The sequence below is a fragment of the Maniola hyperantus genome, chromosome 26 (genome assembly GCF_902806685.2).
Source record: "Maniola hyperantus chromosome 26, iAphHyp1.2, whole genome shotgun sequence".
Taxonomy (NCBI): domain Eukaryota; kingdom Metazoa; phylum Arthropoda; class Insecta; order Lepidoptera; family Nymphalidae; genus Maniola; species Maniola hyperantus.
This window is the reverse complement of record NC_048561.1, coordinates 6579962-6601590: the sequence shown is the minus strand read 5'-3', so window position 1 is coordinate 6601590 and position 21629 is coordinate 6579962. Positions and strand designations below refer to the sequence as shown.

Here is a 21629-nt window from a genome sequence, read left to right as displayed (position 1 = left end):
CGACTGCTGCTTAACCGATTTTGACGAAATTTGGTACACAGATAGTATACATCCCGATGACAGGCATAGGAATACTTAGAGGTACTCTTTATTCCGAAAAATTAAAGGGGTCTTTCGGAATTTTCAAAAACCTAAATCTACGCGCTGTTCGTGCTGATTCACTGATTGACTGTCTGACTCACTCATTGATCACCTCTCCTGAACATTTTTGTATGAAAAATTTTTTTTTGATTGATGGTTTCGTATAGAAGACAAAAATTCATTCAGAGGAAAAATACGGAGAGAGCTGATGATTGAGGATTTCGGAGACGGATGAAGAGCACGCTTAAGGTATTGAAGATAGGTGAGGGGTGCTCGAGCAAATGTCACTCGAAACGTCATCCAATTGCCAATGAGCTGAAAAAAATTTCAAAATGGCGAAAAAAAGATGGCCGTCATACAAACTTCGTCGGTGTCTATCTCGAAGAGTATAAAAGATGGAAGAGTAGTTTCTTCGCAAAAGATGATCAGGATCTGAAGGTCTACTCGATGAATAGAAAAAAAATCAAGATGGCGGAATTTATTTTTCCATAGAAAATGCATGGCGAATAAAGTCCACATTTTGAAAAAACGCGCCCTACTAGTCTCTTATGAAATAAAATACGACATGATTTTTATAAAATAAAGTTTATTTACATAACTTACATAACATCGTTTTAATCTAAATATTATAAAACAAAAGACTGACTGACTGATCTATCAACGCACAGCTCAAACTACTGGGCCGAAATTTGGCATGCAGATAGCTATTATGACGTAGGCATTCGCTAAGAAAGGGTTTTTGAATATTCAACCCCTTAGGGGGTGAAATAGGGGTTGTTTGTGTAGGCCACGCGGACGAAGTCGCGAGTATAAGCTAGTATAATATTTTACCAAGAGAAGTACATAGATAACCCTAGCGCGCTTCTCAGCGCTTTTTTTTATTCGGATACAAGTTGGCCCTTGACTGCAATCTCACCTGGTGGTAAGTGATGTTGCAATCTAAGATGGATGCGGGCTAACCTGGAAGGGGTATGGCAGTTCATATTAAACCCATACCCATTTTGGTTTCTACACGGCACGGCTTTGCCGGTAGGGTGGTAAGTAAAAAAAAATTGCAAATAATACATTTGAATGACGCTAATGGTCAACGAACGTTGCGTAAGTAGGCCACTCGGAGTCAATGCCGCGTCGTAGGTGGGGCATTGACCCGAGTTTTGCACGCTATAGGTACATTGCGGATTTGAAAAATACTAAATCACTAAACTATAAAATGAGGCAAATGGTTATTGATATTGGATTGTGTTTAGGTAGTTTAACAATGGGGCCGATTCCCTTGTACACAATCTCTAAACTAAACTAAATTAACAGGTCTAAATCTGGTGCTATCCTTTCCCGCAAGGAACAATATGAAAGGGATAGCAATAGATTTAGACGTGCCATTTTAGTTTAGTTTAGAGATTGTGTACAACGGAATTAGCCACATTAACGCTAAGTTTTTGCTAGCGTTCTGATTACACCCTGTATTTTCATCAACATTTTCAGCAGAAATTTTGCCGGATTACACTTGCCAAGAATTTTTGCTGCAATTGTACAGCAAGATTATTAGCTAAACTATTTATTACTAGATGGTGCCCCCGACTTCATCCGCGTGGATTTCGGTTTTTAAAATCCCGTGGGAACTCTTTAATTTTCCGGGATAAAAAGTAGCCTATGTTCTTCCCCAAGATACGAGCTATCTCTGTATCAAATTTCGTTAAAATCGGTTGAACGGATGGGCCGTGAAAGGCTAGCAGACGGACAGATAGACAGACAGACAGACACACTTTCACATCTGTATATATAAAATTCAAAGTCCTGACTGACTGACTGACTTATATATCAACGCACAGCCTAAACCGCTGGTCCTAGAGACATGTAAGTTGGAGGGTGCATTATTTGTAAAGAGTAGGTATCCACTAAGAAAGGATTTTTTGAAATTCTACCCCTAAGTGGGTTAAATGGGGGTCTGAAGTTTTTGTAGTCCACGCGGACGAAGTCGCGCGTATAAGCTAGTTTATAAAATTAGTATAGATTAACAATTGCTCAGTGAATTGCTCTCGACGCACTCGCCACATACTGTATGCGTGTAAAATGAGGGTAGTAGAATAACTGTCTCATTGAATCGCTTATACAGTATGATGCCGGAAGATTCTGATATGTATTTCACACCGTTACCGATCGGGACCTCCCTGTAACAGAAAAATATAAGTTTTATATCCATCTTGCTTTCTATTACCTAATTAACCTAAATATATAAAAGAAAAAGGGGACTGACTGACTGACTGACTGACTGACTGACTGACTGACTGACTGACTGATCTATCAACGCACAGCTCAAATTACTGGACGGATCGGGCTGAAATTTAGTATGCAGATAGATATTATGACTTAGACATCCGCTAAGAAAGGATTGTTGAAAATTCAACCCCTATGGGGGTGAAATAGGGGTTTCAATTTTGTATAGTCCACGCGGACGAAGTCGCGAGCATCAGCTAGTTCATTAATAAGCCTACCTCTAAATTTTTTATTTTTTTAAGTCCTACATACCCATATAATTTTTTTTTTGTTTTTTTTAATTTTTGCGTTTTTTTTTCATTTTTTCATTTTTAATACCATATTTTTTCTTTTAAAGTACCTAATTATTCATATTAATAACAATTTATTTCATCAGTCATTATTCATCGGGCGATCATTAGTAAATATAATATATTTACACTAACAGACTAATAAAATTATAACCCTTTCATAGTGAAGTAAAAATAGTAATCCTAAACATTGTAAGAGAACAGAGTTCACTCGAGTGTTATATTAGAGCACGACCCTACACGGCGCGCTGGGAAATGCTTTGATCTTGTGTTACAGTACGTTACGTCGAGATACGCCTATTTACTACCTATTTACCTACCTACTCACCTCACAATAAACAATCCTATAACAATGAGTTCAGAAAAGCTAACCTAGACATTTCAATACTCCGCTGCGTTATTTCAAAACAAAATTAAAATACACCGAATGAATCTTTAAAATAGGACATTAATTTAATTATAGAGTTGCACTATAATTGTCGTACCTACTCCTAGCACAAACTTTACGCTTAGTTGGAGGGGAAACGGGAATATTATTCATGATTAGCATGGCTTATATCCTTTAAAAAAAATTGTACGGATTTTATTATGTCCGTTTTATCAATACCTATAACACCCCTTTTCGGTTTCTACACAGCATCGCTAAATCGCTTGTTGGCACGCCTTTGCCGGTAGGGTGGTAACTAGCCACTGCAGAAGCCTCCCACCAGGCAAGATTCACATAATGGTATACTTACGGAAGGGCTATGTTAGGAGTTATCTTGAGGGATAAGATCCGAAATGAAGAGATCCGAAGGAGAACCAAGGTCACTGACATAGCCCAAACTATTAGCAAGCTGAAGTGGCAGTGGGCAGGTCATGCCTGTCGTAGAGGCGATGGCCGTTGGAGCCGGAAAGTCCTTGAGTGGAAACCGCGAAGTGTGGGACGCCCTCCAGCACGATGGGCCGACGATATAATGAGGCTGGCGGGAACTGGCTGGATGAGGAAGGCTGAGGACCAGGCGTGGTGGCGCTCTTTAGGAAAGGCCTATGTCCAACAGTTGACGTCCACAGGCTGATGATGAAGATGATGATACTTACGGTAAACCAATGTCGGTCTGAACAGCGCTTGTGGTATTACGATCACCTTCATACATTTTTATGCCGCCATCTTGCAGTCGAAGTATGACGAAGCTCGAACTGAAAAAAAATAGAATTTTATTGGGAGTATTTTATTGGGTCTATTTTGAGGGTTCCGTACCTCAAAAGGAAAAAAGGAACCCTTATTCACTTCGTTGTCTGTCTGTCTGTCTGCTAGTTTTTCACGGCCCAACAGTTTAACCAATCCAATCCATCAGCCTGTTTGCGTCCACAGCTGGACATAGGCCTTTCCAAGAGCGCGCCACCATACACGGTCCTCCGCCTTCCTCATCCATCCGCTCCCCACCACCTTCTTCAGGTCATCGGTCCAGCGGGCTGGAGGTCGTCCCACACTGCGCTTACCGGTACGCGCGGTCTCCACTCCAGAACACGTCTGCCCCATCGGCCGTCGGTTCTGCGACAGACATGATCTGCTCATTGCCACTTCAGCCCGCTAACCCTTTGAGCTATGTCAGTCGCTTTTATTCTTCTGCGAATTTCCTCGTTCCGGATTTTATCCCTGAGAGTGATACCCAACATAGCTCGCTCCATAGCGCGCTGAGCGACTTTTAGTTTGTGGACGAGGCCAACTGTCAGTGTCCACGGACCACTTTGATTAATTCTTACCTAGGAGCTTGAGAGCAATCAGCGAGTACCAGGCTCTCAGCGCATTGCAGAGATGATAGCTGCTCCACGTTGCCTGATAAAGTCTGCACTGTCCCTCCTCGAAGTCGGCATTCTCCTATGAAATACAGTCAAGTTCAGTCTAACTTTAAATTAAGGAATAGCCATTTTTCTGACTAGACCGGTATGACTGCGCTGCGGAGGAGGATTTTTTTAATAGAGATAGTGAGCAAACGAGAAGGCGGCTCACCTGATGTTAAGTGATTACCACCACCCATGAACATTTGCAGTACCAGAGGAACCACCAATGCGTTGCCGGCCTTTCAGGAATTTGTTGGTCCGCCCGTTGAATAACCCCATGTTGTAATCTAAAGGGAACAGTGCCGAAGGGAGTTGATTCCACAGTTTGCATGTGCGTGGAAAAAGAATCTGGCACAACGGGTGCTCGAAGTGCTCCAGTAACCCAGGTGGTGATGGTGGAATTGATTGCGGTGTGGTTGGATGGCGCTGTTGTCATTATCTTGCAGTGTTGTACATAGGAATCTTGTACGATAGTACGAAACCCTACGTGTGCGAGTGCAACTCGCACTTGGCCGGGATTTCAGGAAAAAAAAATCTCATTACAAAATAGGAAAGTAAAAAAAAATTATAAAAATGTAGAAAAACTAAAGAGAATTCATCAAAAATGAATCACTCACGATAGAATCCGAATCTCTTCATGAGCTGCATGGCCGTCCAGCTGTCCAGCAGCCACGCGAAGTTCTCCGAGTCGAACTGTATCTCCACTCCTCTGTTCACACTTATCGAGGCTATGCCGTTCTTTTCCTGAAAACATCATTTCAGGCAATTTTAAATACTTAGAGGGGGGGCACACGATGCGTTGCGGCGACGGGTACTGCGCCGGAACGGTGTCGCTGCATCGTCTTACATAGAAATCTGTGGCATGTCACACGATGCGCTCCGGCGCCGCACCGCCGCCGCAACCACCGACACGAGGCGGGGAGGGGAGAATGCGTTGCGTCGTCGGAGCGGCACCGCTCAGTTGTTTTTATTAACAGACTGTCCAACGCTGCTACGGTGCCGCTGCGACATAACAACGTTGCGGCGCCGCACCGCTCGTGTGCCCGCTGATACGGTGAAATCTTTGCGGTGCGGCGCCGCAACGCGTGTGCCCCCAGTCTCTAAGACTAGCCCGCACCACGGTAAATTTCCGTACGTTTTTTCCCCGCAAAATCTGTGAACTATAGATTTATTTTTATTTTTTATTTTTATTCAGATACAAGTTAGCCCTTGTCTGCAATCTCACCTGGTGGTAAGTGATGATGCAGCCTAAGATGATAGCGGGCTAACCTGGAAGGGGTATGGCAGTTTTTATTAAACCCCTTTGGTTTTTACACGGCATCGTACCGGAACGCTAAATCGCTTGGCGGCACGGCTTTGCCGGAAACAAACACATAGAAGCGCGCGCACTGCGGAAACTTTGCGGATAATGAATATTGGTACCTTGATAATTGCCGTAGTATCAATGGTGTCCTTCTCAAAGCTTCCCAGCAGTTGTGCTACTGGCGTACCAATCCCAATGCCCAGCACTGGGAGCAAGTCGAACTGGTGTAGCTGAAAAAAAACCACTGTTATATGTAGGTATCTATTAGACGATATTTATCTTCTAAATATATAAAAGGAAAGGAAAACAGATAACATGGAAAGCTGACTGAATGACTGATCTATCAACGCACAGCTCAAACTACTGGACGGATCGGGCTGAAATTTGACATACAGACAGCCATATTTTTTTTTTTTTTTCCTTGTCATTATCTGCAATCAGTCGGGGGACTATAAGCAGATTTTTTGTGCTGAATTTGGTATTGGGAAACGAGGGAGCCATTGGCCACTGCTCCCACGTCCATCAGATATCGAGCACATCAGCTCGTTTCAGTCTTTTTACTCTAGGGGCAGCTAGAAGTGAGTTAGCGAGTGGGTTTGGATGCTTGGCAAGGCGAACTTTGTGTTTTTTGGAGTACTTGTTTATTTCCTCGGAAACAGTTGGCATATCCAGGTACTTACTGGTGCAATTCATCGTTGCGTGTAAACCAGAGCGCACTAGTTATTGTCCTTAGTATGTTGTTTTGAACCCTTTGAATCCGCATGATGTTGGTCTTACAGCTTGTGCCCCACAACTGTATGCCATACAGCCAAATGGGTTTCAATATAGTGCAGTAAACAAGTACTTTGTTGTTAAGGGATAGCGTGGATTGCCGACCAAGCAACCAAAGCAGATTTCTGAATCGAGTGTTAAGTTCATTTCTTTTGTGATCTATGTGAAACTTCCACGTTAGACGTCGGTTCAGATGAAATCCAAGATACCTGACGCAAGTCGTTGTTGGCAATTCATCGTTACCTAGCTTCACGGGGGGACAATCGCCCCGTTTTAAAGCAAATGTTACATGTTGCGATTTGGAGGCACTTGCTTTTATACGCCACTTTGTCAGCCAAGTGTTGATTTTATTGAGGTGTTCTTGTAGGCGGCTACTAGCTTGATTGGCATCTTTATTACACGAAAGGAAAGCAGCATCGTCGGCAAACGTAGCTATGGTGACATCTGGTGACTGTGGTACGTCACAAGTGAAGATGTTGTATAGTACTGGACCGAGAACTGAACCCTGGGGAACTCCCGCGAAGCATGTATAAAAGCTAGACCTAGCATCTCGCTGCTTTACTTGAAATATTCTATTGTCTAGGTATGATGCCAGCAAGAGGAACATGGAATGAGGTAAACATGACTTAATTTTGGCCAACAGTCCCTTGTGCCATACTCTATCGAAGGCTTGTTGAACATCGAGAAACGCAGCAGAGCAATATTCTTTCTTTTCTAGACACTGGCGTATTGTATGGTAGACTCTGTGAACTTGTTCTGTGGTCGAATGTTTTTTGCGAAAGCCAAACTGGTGTCCTGAAATAATATCACTGCCATCCAGAGCGTCTTTTATTCTAGTCAGGAATATTATTTCCCAGACCTTTGATAGAACAGGAGTAAGGCTTATAGGTCGATAAGAGATGGCTTCTTCAGGTGGTTTACCTGGTTTGGGTATCATGATAATTTGGCTTACTTTCCAGATGTCGGGAAAGTGGCTTTTACGGAGCATACTATTGAAAAGGTTTGCCAAAAAAGCTAGACACTTTTTAGGAAGTTCCTTGAGTAACCGAGGGGTGATCAGATCAAATCCGTGAGCTTTCTTGCAATCGAGAGAAGCTATGGTTTTTGAAATTTCTCTAGGCGAAGCTGGTTTTAGAGGTAGACACATCTGTAGATCTTGGCTAAGGATGTCTTGAATTTCTAGATCGTCTGGATCAGAGGAGTCATTGGGCTGAAATACATTGCTGAGGTGGACAACAAAAGCTTCCGCCTTTTCACTGTCAGTTCGAGCCCAAGTTGAACCTGTTCTAATAGGCGGAAATATTTGTTGAGGCTGATTAAGAGTCTTTGTCTTGATTAAGGATTTTTGAAAATTCAATCACAAAGGGGGTGAAATAGGGGTTTTGAAATTTGTCTAGTCCACGCGGACTAAGTTGCGAGCATAAGCTAGTCAATCATAAACCTGGATGCGTTTGGAACCCCTCGTAGCTTTAGTTTTTTAATTGACAACCCAATGACACCGAATTTGAATAAATAATTTGACTTTGACTTTGATTACTGATCTTTTCCTCTCTCAACTTTTCTCCCTTTTACTCTCTCACTTTTACATATGTAGTACTAATCTTTATTTCCATTAACTCTCTTAGGCGTTCTTCTAGACCAGATTCCAAAAAATGATACTTCTCTCCCTCTCCCTGTCAAAATGTCTTTAGCATGAGCTATCATAAGAAAGAAAGAGAAGTAAGAATACAAACCTTTTCTTCCTCAACACATCCCTCTCCACACATCGTCGTTCGAACTTTTGGTTCGATCTCTCTCTCTAAGAGAAAGAGAAAAAGGAAAGAGAAGAATACAAACCTTTTCTCCCTTAATCTTCACTTCAACATGTCTCTCCACATCTCCGTTGACACTCTTGGGGGTTCCTCTATACTCCAGGATGATCTTGCTGACGTTGCCCTCAGTATGACAGCTGTGGTAGTCAGCAGTGGACTGGTAGGTTACTGACGATCTACCCTCGTACGACGCCGGGTGGATTGCGATGTCTTGGTCTGCATGGGCATGGCTTATATCGTTCTCGAAATAACAGAGCTGAAAAATTAATTATTAATCAGTACCTTTAGTATAAACTAGTTAATGCTCGCGACTTCGTCCGCGTGGACTACACAAATTCCAAACCCCCATTTCACCCCCTTAGAAGTTGAATTTTCAAAAATCCTTTCTTAGCGGACGCCTACGTCATAATTGCTATCTGCATTCCAAATTTCAGCCTGATCCGTTCAGTGGTTTGAGCTGTGCGTTGATAAATCAGTCAGTCAGTCAGTCACCTTTTCCTTTTATATATTTAGATGCGTAAATGCGAAAGTGTGTTTGTTTGTTGGTTTATTGGTTTGTTGGTTTATTAGTTTGTTGGTTTGTCCTTCAATCACGTCGCAATGGTGCAACGGATTGACGTGATTTTTTGCATGGGTATAGATAAAGATCTGGAGAGTGACATTTATCTCGGAAAATCAAAGAGTTCCCACGGGATTTTTAAAAATCTAATTCCACGCGGATGAGTTCGCGGGCATCAGCTAGTTAAACTATAAGCTAGGTCCGAGACATTGTCTCTAACTATAGCCATCATAAGAAAGCTCAGTCACTCAGAGGGCGATGAAGAGAGCTTTACTTGGAGTTCCTCTACGTGATCTAATCAGAAATGAGGAAATCAGTAGGAGAACCAGAGTTACCGACATAGCTCAGTGGGTTGCGAAGCTGAAGTGGCAATGGACAGGGCACATAGCTTGAGAAGCTGATTTCGACTGTGACATTCGACTGTCACGTTGATACCAGCGCCTTTACCAGCGCATTATGTTGCTACGAGCTCACCCACCCCGGCTTCGCTCGGGTAGAATTTAGAAAATTGGCGTAGGGGTAGAATTTTCTAAAATCCTGAAATAGGTACGTATTTTTAGGGTTCCGTACCTCAAAAGGAAAAACGGAACCCTTATAGGATCACTTTGTTGTCTGTCTGTCTGTCTGTCGGTCTGTCAAGAAACCTACAGGGTTTACTACCCCGTTGACTTAGAATCATTAAATTTGGCAGGTAGGTGGGTCTTATAGCTGGCTTTAGGGGGAAAATCTGAAAACCGTGAATTTGTGGTCACATCACACAAAAAAAATATTGTGGTCATAAACTAATAATTAGTATTTTCAATTTTCGAAGTAAGATAATATCAAGTGGGGGTATCATATGAAAGGACTTCACTTGTACATTCTAAAACAGATTTTTATTTATTTTTAGGTATAATAGTTTTTGATTTATCATGCAAAATGTCGATAAAATACGATTGTAATACGGAACCCTCAGTGCGCGAGTCTGACTCGCTCTTGGCCGGTTTTTTTTCCTTTGTGACCGAAAACCCAAATATCAATTTTCATGGAAATAAAAATGACGGACTTTCGAACAAACTTTCATCCCTTATGTAACCCCCTGGGCAGTAGAATTTTCAAAAATCGTGAAATAGGTACGTATTTTTTATTCTTAACCGAAAGTCTGTATACTAATTTTCATCGATGTAACTTCAAAAATGACGGACTTTCATACAAACTTCTATCCCCCATTTAACCCACTTAGGGGTGGAATTAAAAAAAATCCTTTCTTAGTGGATACTCTTCACAAAGAACATATCCTCCAAATTTCATGTCTCTAGGACTGTCCGTTGATATAATATAAGTCAGTCAGTCAGTCAGTCAATACTTTGAATTTTATATCTCTATTCTCTATATATCGCTGAATGTGTTGCTGATCACAAATCTCGAGAACAGCTGAACCGATTTCGCTAATTCTTTTTTCATAATATTCCTTGAAGTACGAGGATGGTTCTTACGATGAGAATTTTTTTTTTAAATTACTGAAAATGAATCGACTGTTAGGCGGTACGAAGTTCGCCGGGGCAGCTAGTAATTTATTAGAGTGTTAGTTAGTTATATTTACCTTCCAGAACCTCTTGTTAGGGTCCATAGAATAAGGTTGTTTGACGTAAAGGAACCATTCGACGGTGACATTCCTACCGGCGCATCGTATGTTGCTATTGGAGTCTATCTTCAGGAAGACATCTTTGTTTTGGTCGTTGCGACTGAAATAGAAAACGTTTTTGAACGGAAAAATTCCCAAAAGGAATTAAAAGTCCCGCAAATTGCTATTGCGCTGGAACCATGTTTCATTAACATCGAAATGACGTCATTTTGACGTCAGCCTTAATAAAAATATACCATCAGCTCAAAACTTCAGTCTAGTGCTGACGTCACTTAAATGGCGGCCACACGCATTAGCAATTTGCGTGACTTATACAAAAAATTTCGCCAAGTGCGAGTCAGGCTCGCGCAACGAGGGTTCCGTAATACAGCCCTATTTTTTCGACATATAATTCAAAAACTATGATGCATAAAAATAAATAAAAATCTGTTTTAGCATGCACAGGTGAAGCCCTTTCATAATATGATACCTACCCCACTTGATATAGTTATCTTACTATGAAAATTGAAAATACTAATTATTCGTTCATGACCACAATTTAATTTTTTTAGTGTGATGTAACCACAAATTCACAGTTTTCAGATTTTTTCCCGACTGTCTGCTATAAGACCTACCTACCTGCCAAATTTCATGATTCTAGGTCAACGGGAAGTACCCTGTAGATTTCTTGACATACCGACAGACAGACAGATAGACAGACAACAAAGTGATCCTATAAGGGTTCCGTTTTTCCTTTTGAGGTACGGAACCCCAAAAAATGGAATGAATAAATGCGGAAACGGAAATGCTCAATATAAAGCTTCCAGTTACCGTCTAGTTATTTAATACTCTAAATAAAACATCAAAGTATGCTACATTGATAACTAGATGGCGCCTGTATTCTGTTATATCACGTTATTGATTCGATAGTATGAGAATAATATTATATACTTTTTTAATTCTCTTATCGACAATGAAAACTCTTGTTGGTCCATATTTTAAAAACTTAATTTTTGGAGAAGTTGCCCTTTCGGCAACTATATTATTATTTACTAGCTGATGCCCGCGACTTCGTCCGCGTGGATTTAGGTTTTTGATAATCCTGTGGGAACTCTTAAATTTTCCGGGATAAAAATGTCCTTCCCCGGGATGCAAATTGCAAGCTACCCCTGTACCAAATTTCGCCAAAATCGGTTAAACGGTTGAGCCGTGAAAAGCTAGCAGACAGACAGACAGACAGACAGACAGACTTTCGCATTTATAATATTAGTATGGATTAATGATAGTTACAAAGATAATATGTTCAGTACTCTTAGTACGAGATTTTATGTCTCACCGACGTCGATAGTGTTCGAGTGTCGAAACACTTCCGCGTTATAGTAAACTGGATCTTAACGGACTTGTTTTAAAGCTCAAATTTGTCTACACATCTACAGCCGGCGCTCCAAGCGGATACTTTGCGAAATTAAAACATTGGCATTGAATTTTTAACTTTAATTCAAGGCTCTTTAGGTCCATTTTACATTGACGTTATTGTGTTTCGACTCTCGAATTCTAGCAACGTTTGGTGAGACGTAAAATCTCGTAGTAAGCGTACAGAAATTATCAGCCGCAGTCGGTGGAAGTCCACTGTTGGACATGTACCTACGCGACAGGTCGAGATGGCAATCGGGGTATGGGGCGGTGGGACACCCCGCACACCCTCGCGCTCGCCCGCACTGTGTCAGCACGGGGGCTATGGGCGTTCCCTCCCTGATTGTTATCTCGACCTGTCGCGGAATATAGATATGCCTTCCTTGAATTGAAAAATTAAAAAGAGCAACCGCCGAGTTTCTTGCTGGTTCTTCTCGGTAGGAACGGCATTCCGAACCAGTGGTAAATTAAAACTACCTGACGATTCATAAACACTTGTAAAAAGTTTACTTCAATAAAACATATTCTATTCCATTCTATTCCCTTAGCTAAGCAACCAATCGACTTGATATTTTTAGGGTTCCGTACCTCAAAAGGAAAAACGGAACCCTTATAGGATCACTTTGTTGTCTGTCTGTTAAGAAACCTACAGGGTACTTCCCGTTGATTTAGAATCATGGAATTTGGCAGGTAGGTCTTATAGCAGACATTAGGAGAAAAATCTTAAATCCGTGAATTTGTGGTTACATCACACAGAAAAAATTAAATTGTAGTCATGAACTAAAAATTGTATTTTTAACCGACTTCAAAAAAAGGAGGAGGTTCTCAATTCGTCGGAATCTTTTTTTTTCAATTTTCGAAGTGAGATAACTAAGTAGGTACATCAAGTGGGGTATCATAATATGAAAGGGCTTCACCTGTGCATTCTAATAAACAGATTTTTTTTTCATACCTATATGACGTTTTGTCGGTCTCGACGACAGAGACAAATGCTCTACAAATCCGCTATCTCCTTCTAAAGGTCGATGATATTTTCTGCCGGGTACTGTAATTAAAAATGTGTGTAGGTACCTGTAATAACTCAAAACGAAGTCGAAATTCGCCTCAATTCGATCGACCCTCTCGAAAACTATGATGTCCCCCAGATTAAAGCTAACTTTGATGATCTCGTCCTCCCCCTGGGTGGGTCTCGTGGGGGGGATGATGATACCACAGCCGGGGGACGAAAAGAACTTCTGGATCGAACTCAAAATCGACTGTTGAATTGGCAGGACACTGAAAATACAAAGATACACGTCATCATCATCACCATCATGATCAACCCATCGCCGCGTCAGTAGTGCACGGGTCTCCTCTCAGAGTGAGGACGGTTTGGCCATAGTCTACCACGCTGGCCATGTGTGGATTGGAAGACTTCACACACCTTTGAGAACATTATGGAGAACTCTCAGGCATGCAGGTTTCCTCACGATGTTTTCCTTCATCGTTAAAGCAAGTGATATTTAATTTATTAAAACGCACATAACTCCTAAAAGTTAGAGATGCGTGCCCGGGATCGAACCCCGACCTCTTATTAGAAGGCGGACGTCCTAACCACTAGGCTATCACAGCTATAATCTATGACAGAAGTGAGTGGAAGAGAAAGGCGTGTTGTGTCGACCCCACGTAGCGTGGGATAAGGTAAGGAAGAGAAAGACATGTTGTGCCGACCCCACGTAGCGTGGGATAAGGTAAGGAAGAGAAAGACGTGTTGTGCCGACCCCACGTAGCGTGGGATAAGGTAAGGAAGAGAAAGACATGTTGTGCCGACCCCACGTAGCGTGGGATAAGGTAAGGAAGAAAAAGACAAGTTGTGCCGACCCCACGTAGCGTGGGATAAGGTAAGGAAGAGAAAGACATGTTGTGCCGACCCCACGTAGCGTGGGATAAGGTAAGGAAGAGAAAGACATGTTGTGCCGACCCCACGTAGCGTGGGATAAGGTAAGGAAGAGAAAGACATGTTGTGCCGACCCCACGTAGCGTGGGATAAGGTAAGGAAGAAAAAGACATGTTGTGCCGACCCCACGTAGCGTGGGATAAGGTAAGGAAGAAAAAGACATGTTGTGCCGACCCCACGTAGCGTGGGATAAGGTAAGGAAGAGAAAGATATTATGTTGTGCCGACCCCACGTAGCGTGGGATAAGGTAAGGAAGAAAAAGACATGTTGTGCCGACCCCACGTAGCGTGGGATAAGGTAAGGAAGAGAAAGATATTATGTTGTGCCGACCCCACGTAGCGTGGGATAAGGTAAGGAAGAAAAAGACAAGTTGTGCCGACCCCACGTAGCGTGGGATAAGGTAAGGAAGAGAAAGACATGTTGTGCCGACCCCACGTAGCGTGGGATAAGGTAAGGAAGAGAAAGACGTGTTGTGCCGACCCCACGAAGCGTGGCATAAGGTAAGGAGGAAAAAGACATGTTAAAAAGATTAACTTTAACTTACTCGTAACTCATAAACTTGGACATGATGTACTTCTCTATGATCTCTGCCCCAGACGTCTTCCGTTTACAGTCGAAAAATATCCCCGTGTCGTCCACCTGGACAAAGAAAGAAAGAAAAGAGAAAAGAAGCTTAGTGACTAGCGTATGCTCGAGACTACACAAATTTCGAGCCCCTATTTTACCCCCTTAGGGGTTGAATTTTGATAAATCCTTTCTTAGCGGATTCCTACGTCACAATAGCTATCTGCATGCTAAATTTCGGCCCAATCCGTCCAGTAGTTTGAGTTGTGCGTTGATAGATCAGCCACTCAGTCAGTCAGTCACTTTTTCCTTATAATGTAAAATATATTTATTTAGACTATTAGCATAATCACTACCCATATTATAAATGCAAAAGTGTGTTTGTTTGTGGTTTATTGGTTTGTTGGTTTGTCCTTCAATCACATCGCAACAGAGCAACGGATTAGTGTGATTTTTTGGGTGACATAGGCTACTTTTTATTCCGGAAAACCAAAGAGTTCCCATGGGATTAAAAAAAAACTTAAATCGCATACCTACAGTAGGTAAACACGCAGTAAGGTATAGGATGATATTTTTCTTGTGTTCCTGCATGTTCGAAAAGTTTATACCTTTTGTGTTGGCACTTACGTCGTTTTCTTGGGAAGAAGTTACAGAATAAGAGTCCTTCCCGTTAGCTGAATCCGTGTCGACCTGGACTCTGGAATGTAAAGCCACTCCTGCTCGTTGGGCGAAAGGGTTCAGCCAAGTTAAGCTGGAAAAAAACACAAATTTCAAAAAAAATCTCCCGAGTACGAAAGGGTCAAAGGAAAATCTAATTCCAGCATTCTCTTTGTTTTTATGATGACTTGTGGCACTATTAAGAAATAAACGTTTTTTTCTTTTTAATTGTAGTCATTTTCAGCTATCACTATATATACAAAATACCTAAGTTTATAATACTAGTTGATGCCCGCGACTTCGTATACGAGTGGATTTAGGTTTATTTTATTTATTTTTATTTTATTTTATATTAGATATGCCAACGATAAATTGTAACAACATTCACAAATATTAAAAACATGTCACAAACAATTCCAGTCCTACTACAATCATCAATTATAGGCATATACAGCATTACGTAAGTCTCCGGTTGTGTTAACAATAAGATACCTACATTACAAACTTTTAACATTTAATCTACAGCTAAATTAATAGATACAATTGCTTAATTAATAAAATTAGTTTAAAAATCCCTTAGGGTTTTTAAAAATCCCTTATAAACTCCTTGATTTTCCGGGATAAAAAGTAGCCTTTGCCACTCTCCAGGTCTTAAACTATACCCATGCAAAAAATCAAGTCGATCCGTTGCTCCGTTGCGACGTGATAGAAGGACAAACCAACAAACCAACAAACAAACACACTTTCGCATTTATAATACGGGTAGTGATGTTTATGCCATAGAATAAAATTCTAAATCACTACCCCTATTATAAATGTGAAAGTGTGTTTGTTTGTTGGTTTGTTGGTTGGTTGGATTGTCCTTCGATCACGTCGCAACGGATTGACGTGATTTTTTGAATGGTGCCAAGAATACTGGCTGCATTTCCACACTGGACAGCCAGGCTGATTCGTTGCGCAAAAAATGAGCCAGCCCTTCTGTCAACAGATAAGACTATTTAATCGCGGTGAAATTTCTCGTAATTTTTTTTGATTGGAATAAGTTGTATACTTACGCGATAGACTTAGCATTTGGTTGCAAAGTGACGTTGAACTTGATCGGCAAATGTGCTACAATAGAGTGTTGCACTCGAGCTGTATACTCCGACTCCAATAGCGGCGCCGCTGTTGACAGTGACGTCACTGTCGTGCCTTGGTACCTGTCAAAATATACATGAACATGACAGAAAATACACTTGGCATTCGGCTGCAAAGTGACGTTGAACTTGATCGGCAAATGTGCTACAATAGAGTGTTGCACTCGAGCTGTATACTCCGACTCCAATAGCGGCGCCGCTGTTGACAGTGACGTCACTGTCGTGCCTTGGTACCTGTCAAAAATATACATGAACATGACAGCAAAGAGACTTGGCATTCGGCTGCAAAGTGACGTTGAACTTGATCGGCAAATGTGCTACAATAGAGTGTTGCACTCGAGCTGTATACTCCGACTCCAATAGCGGCGCCGCTGTTGACAGTGACGTCACTGTCGTGCCTTGGTACCTGTCAAAAATATACATGAACATGACAGCAAAAAGACTTGGCATTCGGCTGCAAAGTGACGTTGAACTTGATCGGCAAATGTGCTACAATAGAGTGTTGCACTCGAGCTGTATACTCCGACTCCAATAGCGGCGCCGCTGTTGACAGTGACGTCACTGTCGTGCCTTGGTACCTGTCAAAAATATACATGAACATGACAGCAAAGAGACTTGGCATTCGGCTGCAAAGTGACGTTGAACTTGATCGGCAAATGTGCTACAATAGAGTGTTGCACTCGAGCTGTATACGCCGACTCCAATAGCGGCGCCGCTGTTGACAGTGACGTCACTGTCGTGCCTTGGTACCTGTCAAAAATATACATGAACATGACAGCAAAGAGACTTGGCATTCGGCTGCAAAGTGACGTTGAACTTGATCGGCAAATGCGCTACAATAGAGTGTTGGACTCGAGCTGTATACTCCGACTCCAATAGCGGCGCCGCTGTTGACAGTGACGTCACTGTCGTGCCTTGGTACCTGTCAAAAATATACATGAACATGACAGAACATAGACTTGGCATTCGGCTGCAAAGTGACGTTGAACTTGATCGGCAAATGTACTACAATGGAGTGTTGCACTCGAGCTGTATACTCCGACTCCAATAGCGGCGCCGCTGTTGACAGTGACGTCACTGTCGTGCCTTGGTACCTGTCAAAATATACATGAACATGACAGAAAATACACTTGGCATTCGGCTGCAAAGTGACGTTGAACTTGATCGGCAAATGTGCTACAATAGAGTGTTGCACTCGAGCTGTATACTCCGACTCCAATAGCGGCGCCACTGTTGACAGTGACGTCACTGTCGTGCCTTGGTACCTGTCAAAATATACATGAACATGACAGCAAATAGACTTGGCATCCATTGCAAAGTGACGTTGAATTTTGGAGTGTTATACTTGAGCTGTATACTCCGACTCCAATAGCGGCGCCGCTGTTGACAGTGACGTCACTGTCGTGCCTTGGTACCTGTCAAAAATATACATGAACATGACAGCAAATAGACTTGGCATCCATTGCAAAGTGACGTTGAATTTTGGAGTGTTATACTTGAGCTGTATACTCCGACTCCAATAGCGGCGCCGCTGTTGACAGTGACGTCACTGTCGTGCCTTGGTACCTGTCAAAATATACATGAACATGACAGAAAATACACTTGGCATTCGGCTGCAAAGTGACGTTGAACTTGATCGGCAAATGTGCTACAATAGAGTGTTGCACTCGAGCTGTATACTCCGACTCCAATAGCGGCGCCACTGTTGACAGTGACGTCACTGTCGTGCCTTGGTACCTGTCAAAATATACATGAACATGACAGAAAATACACTTGGCATTCGGCTGCAAAGTGACGTTGAATTTGATTGGCAAATACGCACTGTTCTGCATGCCAATTTCAGCCCGATCCGTCCAGTAGTTTGAGCTATGCATTGATAAATTCAGTCAGTCAGTCAGGCACCTTCGAGATTTCTATTTATTTATTTTTACGAAACGTAGCTCCTCGTAGACAAAGTTTTTTTTTTTTAATTAAATTAGTTGAGTCAAAAGCTAGACAATGAAAAGATGTTATTGTTGAACGGGAATCATTTCAAACCCAAACCATCGGCATAGCATTTGTTTACTATTGATTACCGTATATGCATGTCATTCTCCCAATCCAGAACTTGTGTGACCTCAGGGCTTGAGGTCAGGTTTCCCCTTATGGAGGTGAACATGCCCACTGAAGTCTGCAGTCGAATCGGTGTTCCTGTTAAGAATATAAACTCATTGAGCTACTGTCACATCTGCGTGTCAAGAACGCGGGATGCGGGAGCGTTCATACGACGCAAATCTATACACGCATTAAAAGCTTTGAGCCTGAACAGCCCAACGTGTAAAGGAGTGGACTGAAAACCGAAAGGTCAACGGTTCAAACCCCGCCCGTTGCACTATTGTCTTACCTACTCCTAGCACAAGCTTGACGCTTAGTTGGAGAGGAAAGGGGAATATTTGTCATTTAACATGGCTAATATTCTTTTAAAAAAAAAATCTATACACGCACTACAAAAGTCGCTGGTGTACAGTGTACACAGCGCAAGAATCAAAAATTATTCTGAGAGGAAAGCCGACGTGCTCTGTAATGGGCTGGCGATGCTTATGGTAATGTGTTGTGATGATGATGATGATGATGAATCTTCTCGTTTAAATACGTGAGAGGCATACGCAGCCCCTTTTTTTTTATTCAGATACAAGTTAGCCCTTGACTGCAATCTCACCTGGTGGTAAGTGATGGAAGCGGGCTAACCTGGATATTAAACCCATACCCCTTTGGCTTCTACACGGCATCGTATCGGAACGCTAAATCACTTGGGGGCACGGCTTTGCAGTTAGGGTGGTAACTACACGGCCGAAGCCTCCCACCAGACAAATTTTGTGAGCTATGTGCGTTTCAAGCAATTAAAATATCACTTGCTTTAACGGTGAAGGAAAACATCATAAGAAAAACTGCAACCCTGAAAATTCTCCATAATGTTCACAGTATGTGAAGTCTGCCAATGCACTCTTGAACAGATGGGCTATAAACTTTTTCAATTTCAGAGCCTCAATAGCTCAACCGGTAAAGGAGTGGACTGAAAACCGAAAGGTCGACGGTTCAAACCCCGCCCGTTGCACTATTGTCGTACCTACTCCCAGCACAAGCTTGACGCTTAGTTGGAGAGGAAAGGGGAATATTAGTCATTTAACATGGCATTATTAAAAAACAAAAAAAAAACAAACAAAAAAAAGAATACCCGGCTGAGTTTGTTGTGGGCTCTTCTCAGACTCTGGGCGCGTTTAGAACCCTCGTAGCTTTAGTTTTAAGTACGTATTAAATTATCACCACTATATTGGCGCCGATTCTCTTGTACACAATCTCTAAACTAAACTAAATTAACAGGTCTAAATCTAGTGCTATCCATTTCCGCAAGCAATATTATGAATGGGATAGCAATAGATTTAGACGTGCCATTTTAGTTTAGTTTAGAGATTGTGTACAAAGGAATTAGCCCCATTATCATCTTATAAATCAACAATTTTGACCATCAGTAAGCGTAAAATTTTAATTATTCTGAATAAATAATTTTATAAATAAAAAAATAAAATAAAATTTCTTTATTTCAGACCGTGGTCCATATGGTGTTAGTAAATAGCAGTAATATTTAAAGACTTAAAACTATGTTAGTACGTATAACTTACATGTAATTTAAAAAATAAAACCTTAATTTAAAATTTCCCGGTTAATTTTGAGTTGAGCTTTTTTTTTTGAAGTCTGCTAATGCACAGTTGAACAGCGTGCTGGGCTATAAACTCTTATTCCGAGAGCAGACCCGTTCTCAGTAGTGGGCCGGTGATAGGTTGTGATGATGATGAATAATGATGGGTATACCTAGTTCAGTAGGCGTGTGAAGGTAGCCCTGCACTGGATAATAGACGACCTGCTGGTTGATGTGACTCCCGAACCGAACGAAATCCATTACTGATTTCACCACTGAAAAAAATAATCTAAATATAATATGTAAAGAAAACCACTTTACCCATGGACACCTATTTAGTGCTTTTCTTTAATTTATTACTTTGTCTTTGGTGCATAAAAGACATATCCTGAAGTCTGTGGACGTAGCTTTTTTTTTTTTTTTTTTTAACTCATATTATTTATATACTTAATGATAATAAAACTTAAAGCTAGCCTTATCTAATTACTATATAAATCATGACCGCGTGGAATGGTGCCAAGAATACTGGCTGCATTTCCGCGTTGGACAGCCAGGCTGATCCGTTGCGCAAAAAATGAGCCAGCCCTTCTGTCACCAGATGAGGCTATTAATCGCGGTGAAATGTCTCGTAAAAAATTTTTAGCTTGTCAAATGTCACTACTGACAGTTATGTCAATTGAATCTGAAGTTTTGTCGGTGTTTTGAAGTAAACGGATATTTTGTGTTTATAATTAGAAAAGATTTGTTAAAACCGTAAATAAAGGCTTTAATTGTTGTTTCTGTAATTGTATAGAAACGCAATTAAGTCTTGGTTTCATTCCCCGAATCCACTCAAGAATAAAATAACATTATTATATATATATAAAACGAAAAGGTAACTGACTGACTGACTGATCTATCAACGCACAGCTCTAACTACTGGACGGATCGGGCTGAAATTTGGCATGCAGATAGCTATCATGACATAGGCATCCGCTAAGAAAGGATTTATGAAAATTCGACTCCTAAGTGGGTGAAATAGGGGTTTGAAATGTGTGTAGTCCACGTGGACGAAGTCGCGGGCATAAAAGTGTTCACTATAGGAGGATTAAAAACCCGGCCAAGTGCGAATCAGACTCGCGCACTGAGGGTTCCGTACTACGATCGTATTTTATCGACATTTTGCACGATACACTACTTACTAGATCTCGTTCAAACCAATTTTCGGTGGAAGTTTGCATGGTAATGTACACCATATAACTTTTAGTTTTATCATTCTCTTATTTTAGAAGTTACAGAGGGGGGAGGAGGGGGGGAGGGGCACATTTTACCACTTTGGAAGTGTCTCTCGCACAAACTATTCAGTTTAGAAAAAAATGATATTAAAAACCTCAAAATCATTTTTGAAGACCTATCCATAGATCACACGTATGGGTTTGATAAAAAAAATTGAGTTTCAGTTCTAAGTATGGGGAACCCCCAAAATTTATTGGTTTTTTTTTCTATTTTTGTGTGAAAATCTTATTGCGGTTCACAGAATACATCTACTTACCAAGTTTCAACAGTATAGCTCTCATACGGACAGACAGACAGACATGGCGAATCTATAAGTATCTATCTATATCTCTCCTTTGATCTTTTATCGTTTTGTATTTTATGTCTTTTTTCTTGTACCTTTATTTGTATTTAAATTTATTATTAATCATCTAGTTAGTGTAACTGCTGTTCTAATCTATATATATAAAAGGAAAA

The 21629-nt window shown here is 41.3% G+C and overlaps 1 protein-coding gene across 1 annotated transcript in view; it reads right to left on the bottom strand.

Annotated features, from left to right (window-relative positions):
- Nucleotides 1–663: 663 nt before the first annotated feature.
- cv-d (crossveinless d) overlaps nucleotides 664–21629 on the bottom strand; it is a 43436-nt gene continuing 22470 nt past the window's right edge. The window contains exons 17-29 of the mRNA XM_034982165.2: nucleotides 20072–20173; nucleotides 18298–18412; nucleotides 16142–16285; nucleotides 15057–15180; nucleotides 14410–14504; nucleotides 13001–13204; nucleotides 10496–10637; nucleotides 8380–8610; nucleotides 5892–6002; nucleotides 5087–5213; nucleotides 4392–4506; nucleotides 3726–3824; nucleotides 664–2249 (exon numbers count right to left, since the gene is read on the bottom strand). Of these exons, the coding sequence (XP_034838056.1) occupies nucleotides 2093–2249; nucleotides 3726–3824; nucleotides 4392–4506; nucleotides 5087–5213; nucleotides 5892–6002; nucleotides 8380–8610; nucleotides 10496–10637; nucleotides 13001–13204; nucleotides 14410–14504; nucleotides 15057–15180; nucleotides 16142–16285; nucleotides 18298–18412; nucleotides 20072–20173 (1766 nt within the window). The 3' untranslated portion in view covers nucleotides 664–2092. The remainder of the gene's footprint in view (nucleotides 2250–3725; nucleotides 3825–4391; nucleotides 4507–5086; nucleotides 5214–5891; nucleotides 6003–8379; nucleotides 8611–10495; nucleotides 10638–13000; nucleotides 13205–14409; nucleotides 14505–15056; nucleotides 15181–16141; nucleotides 16286–18297; nucleotides 18413–20071; nucleotides 20174–21629) is intronic.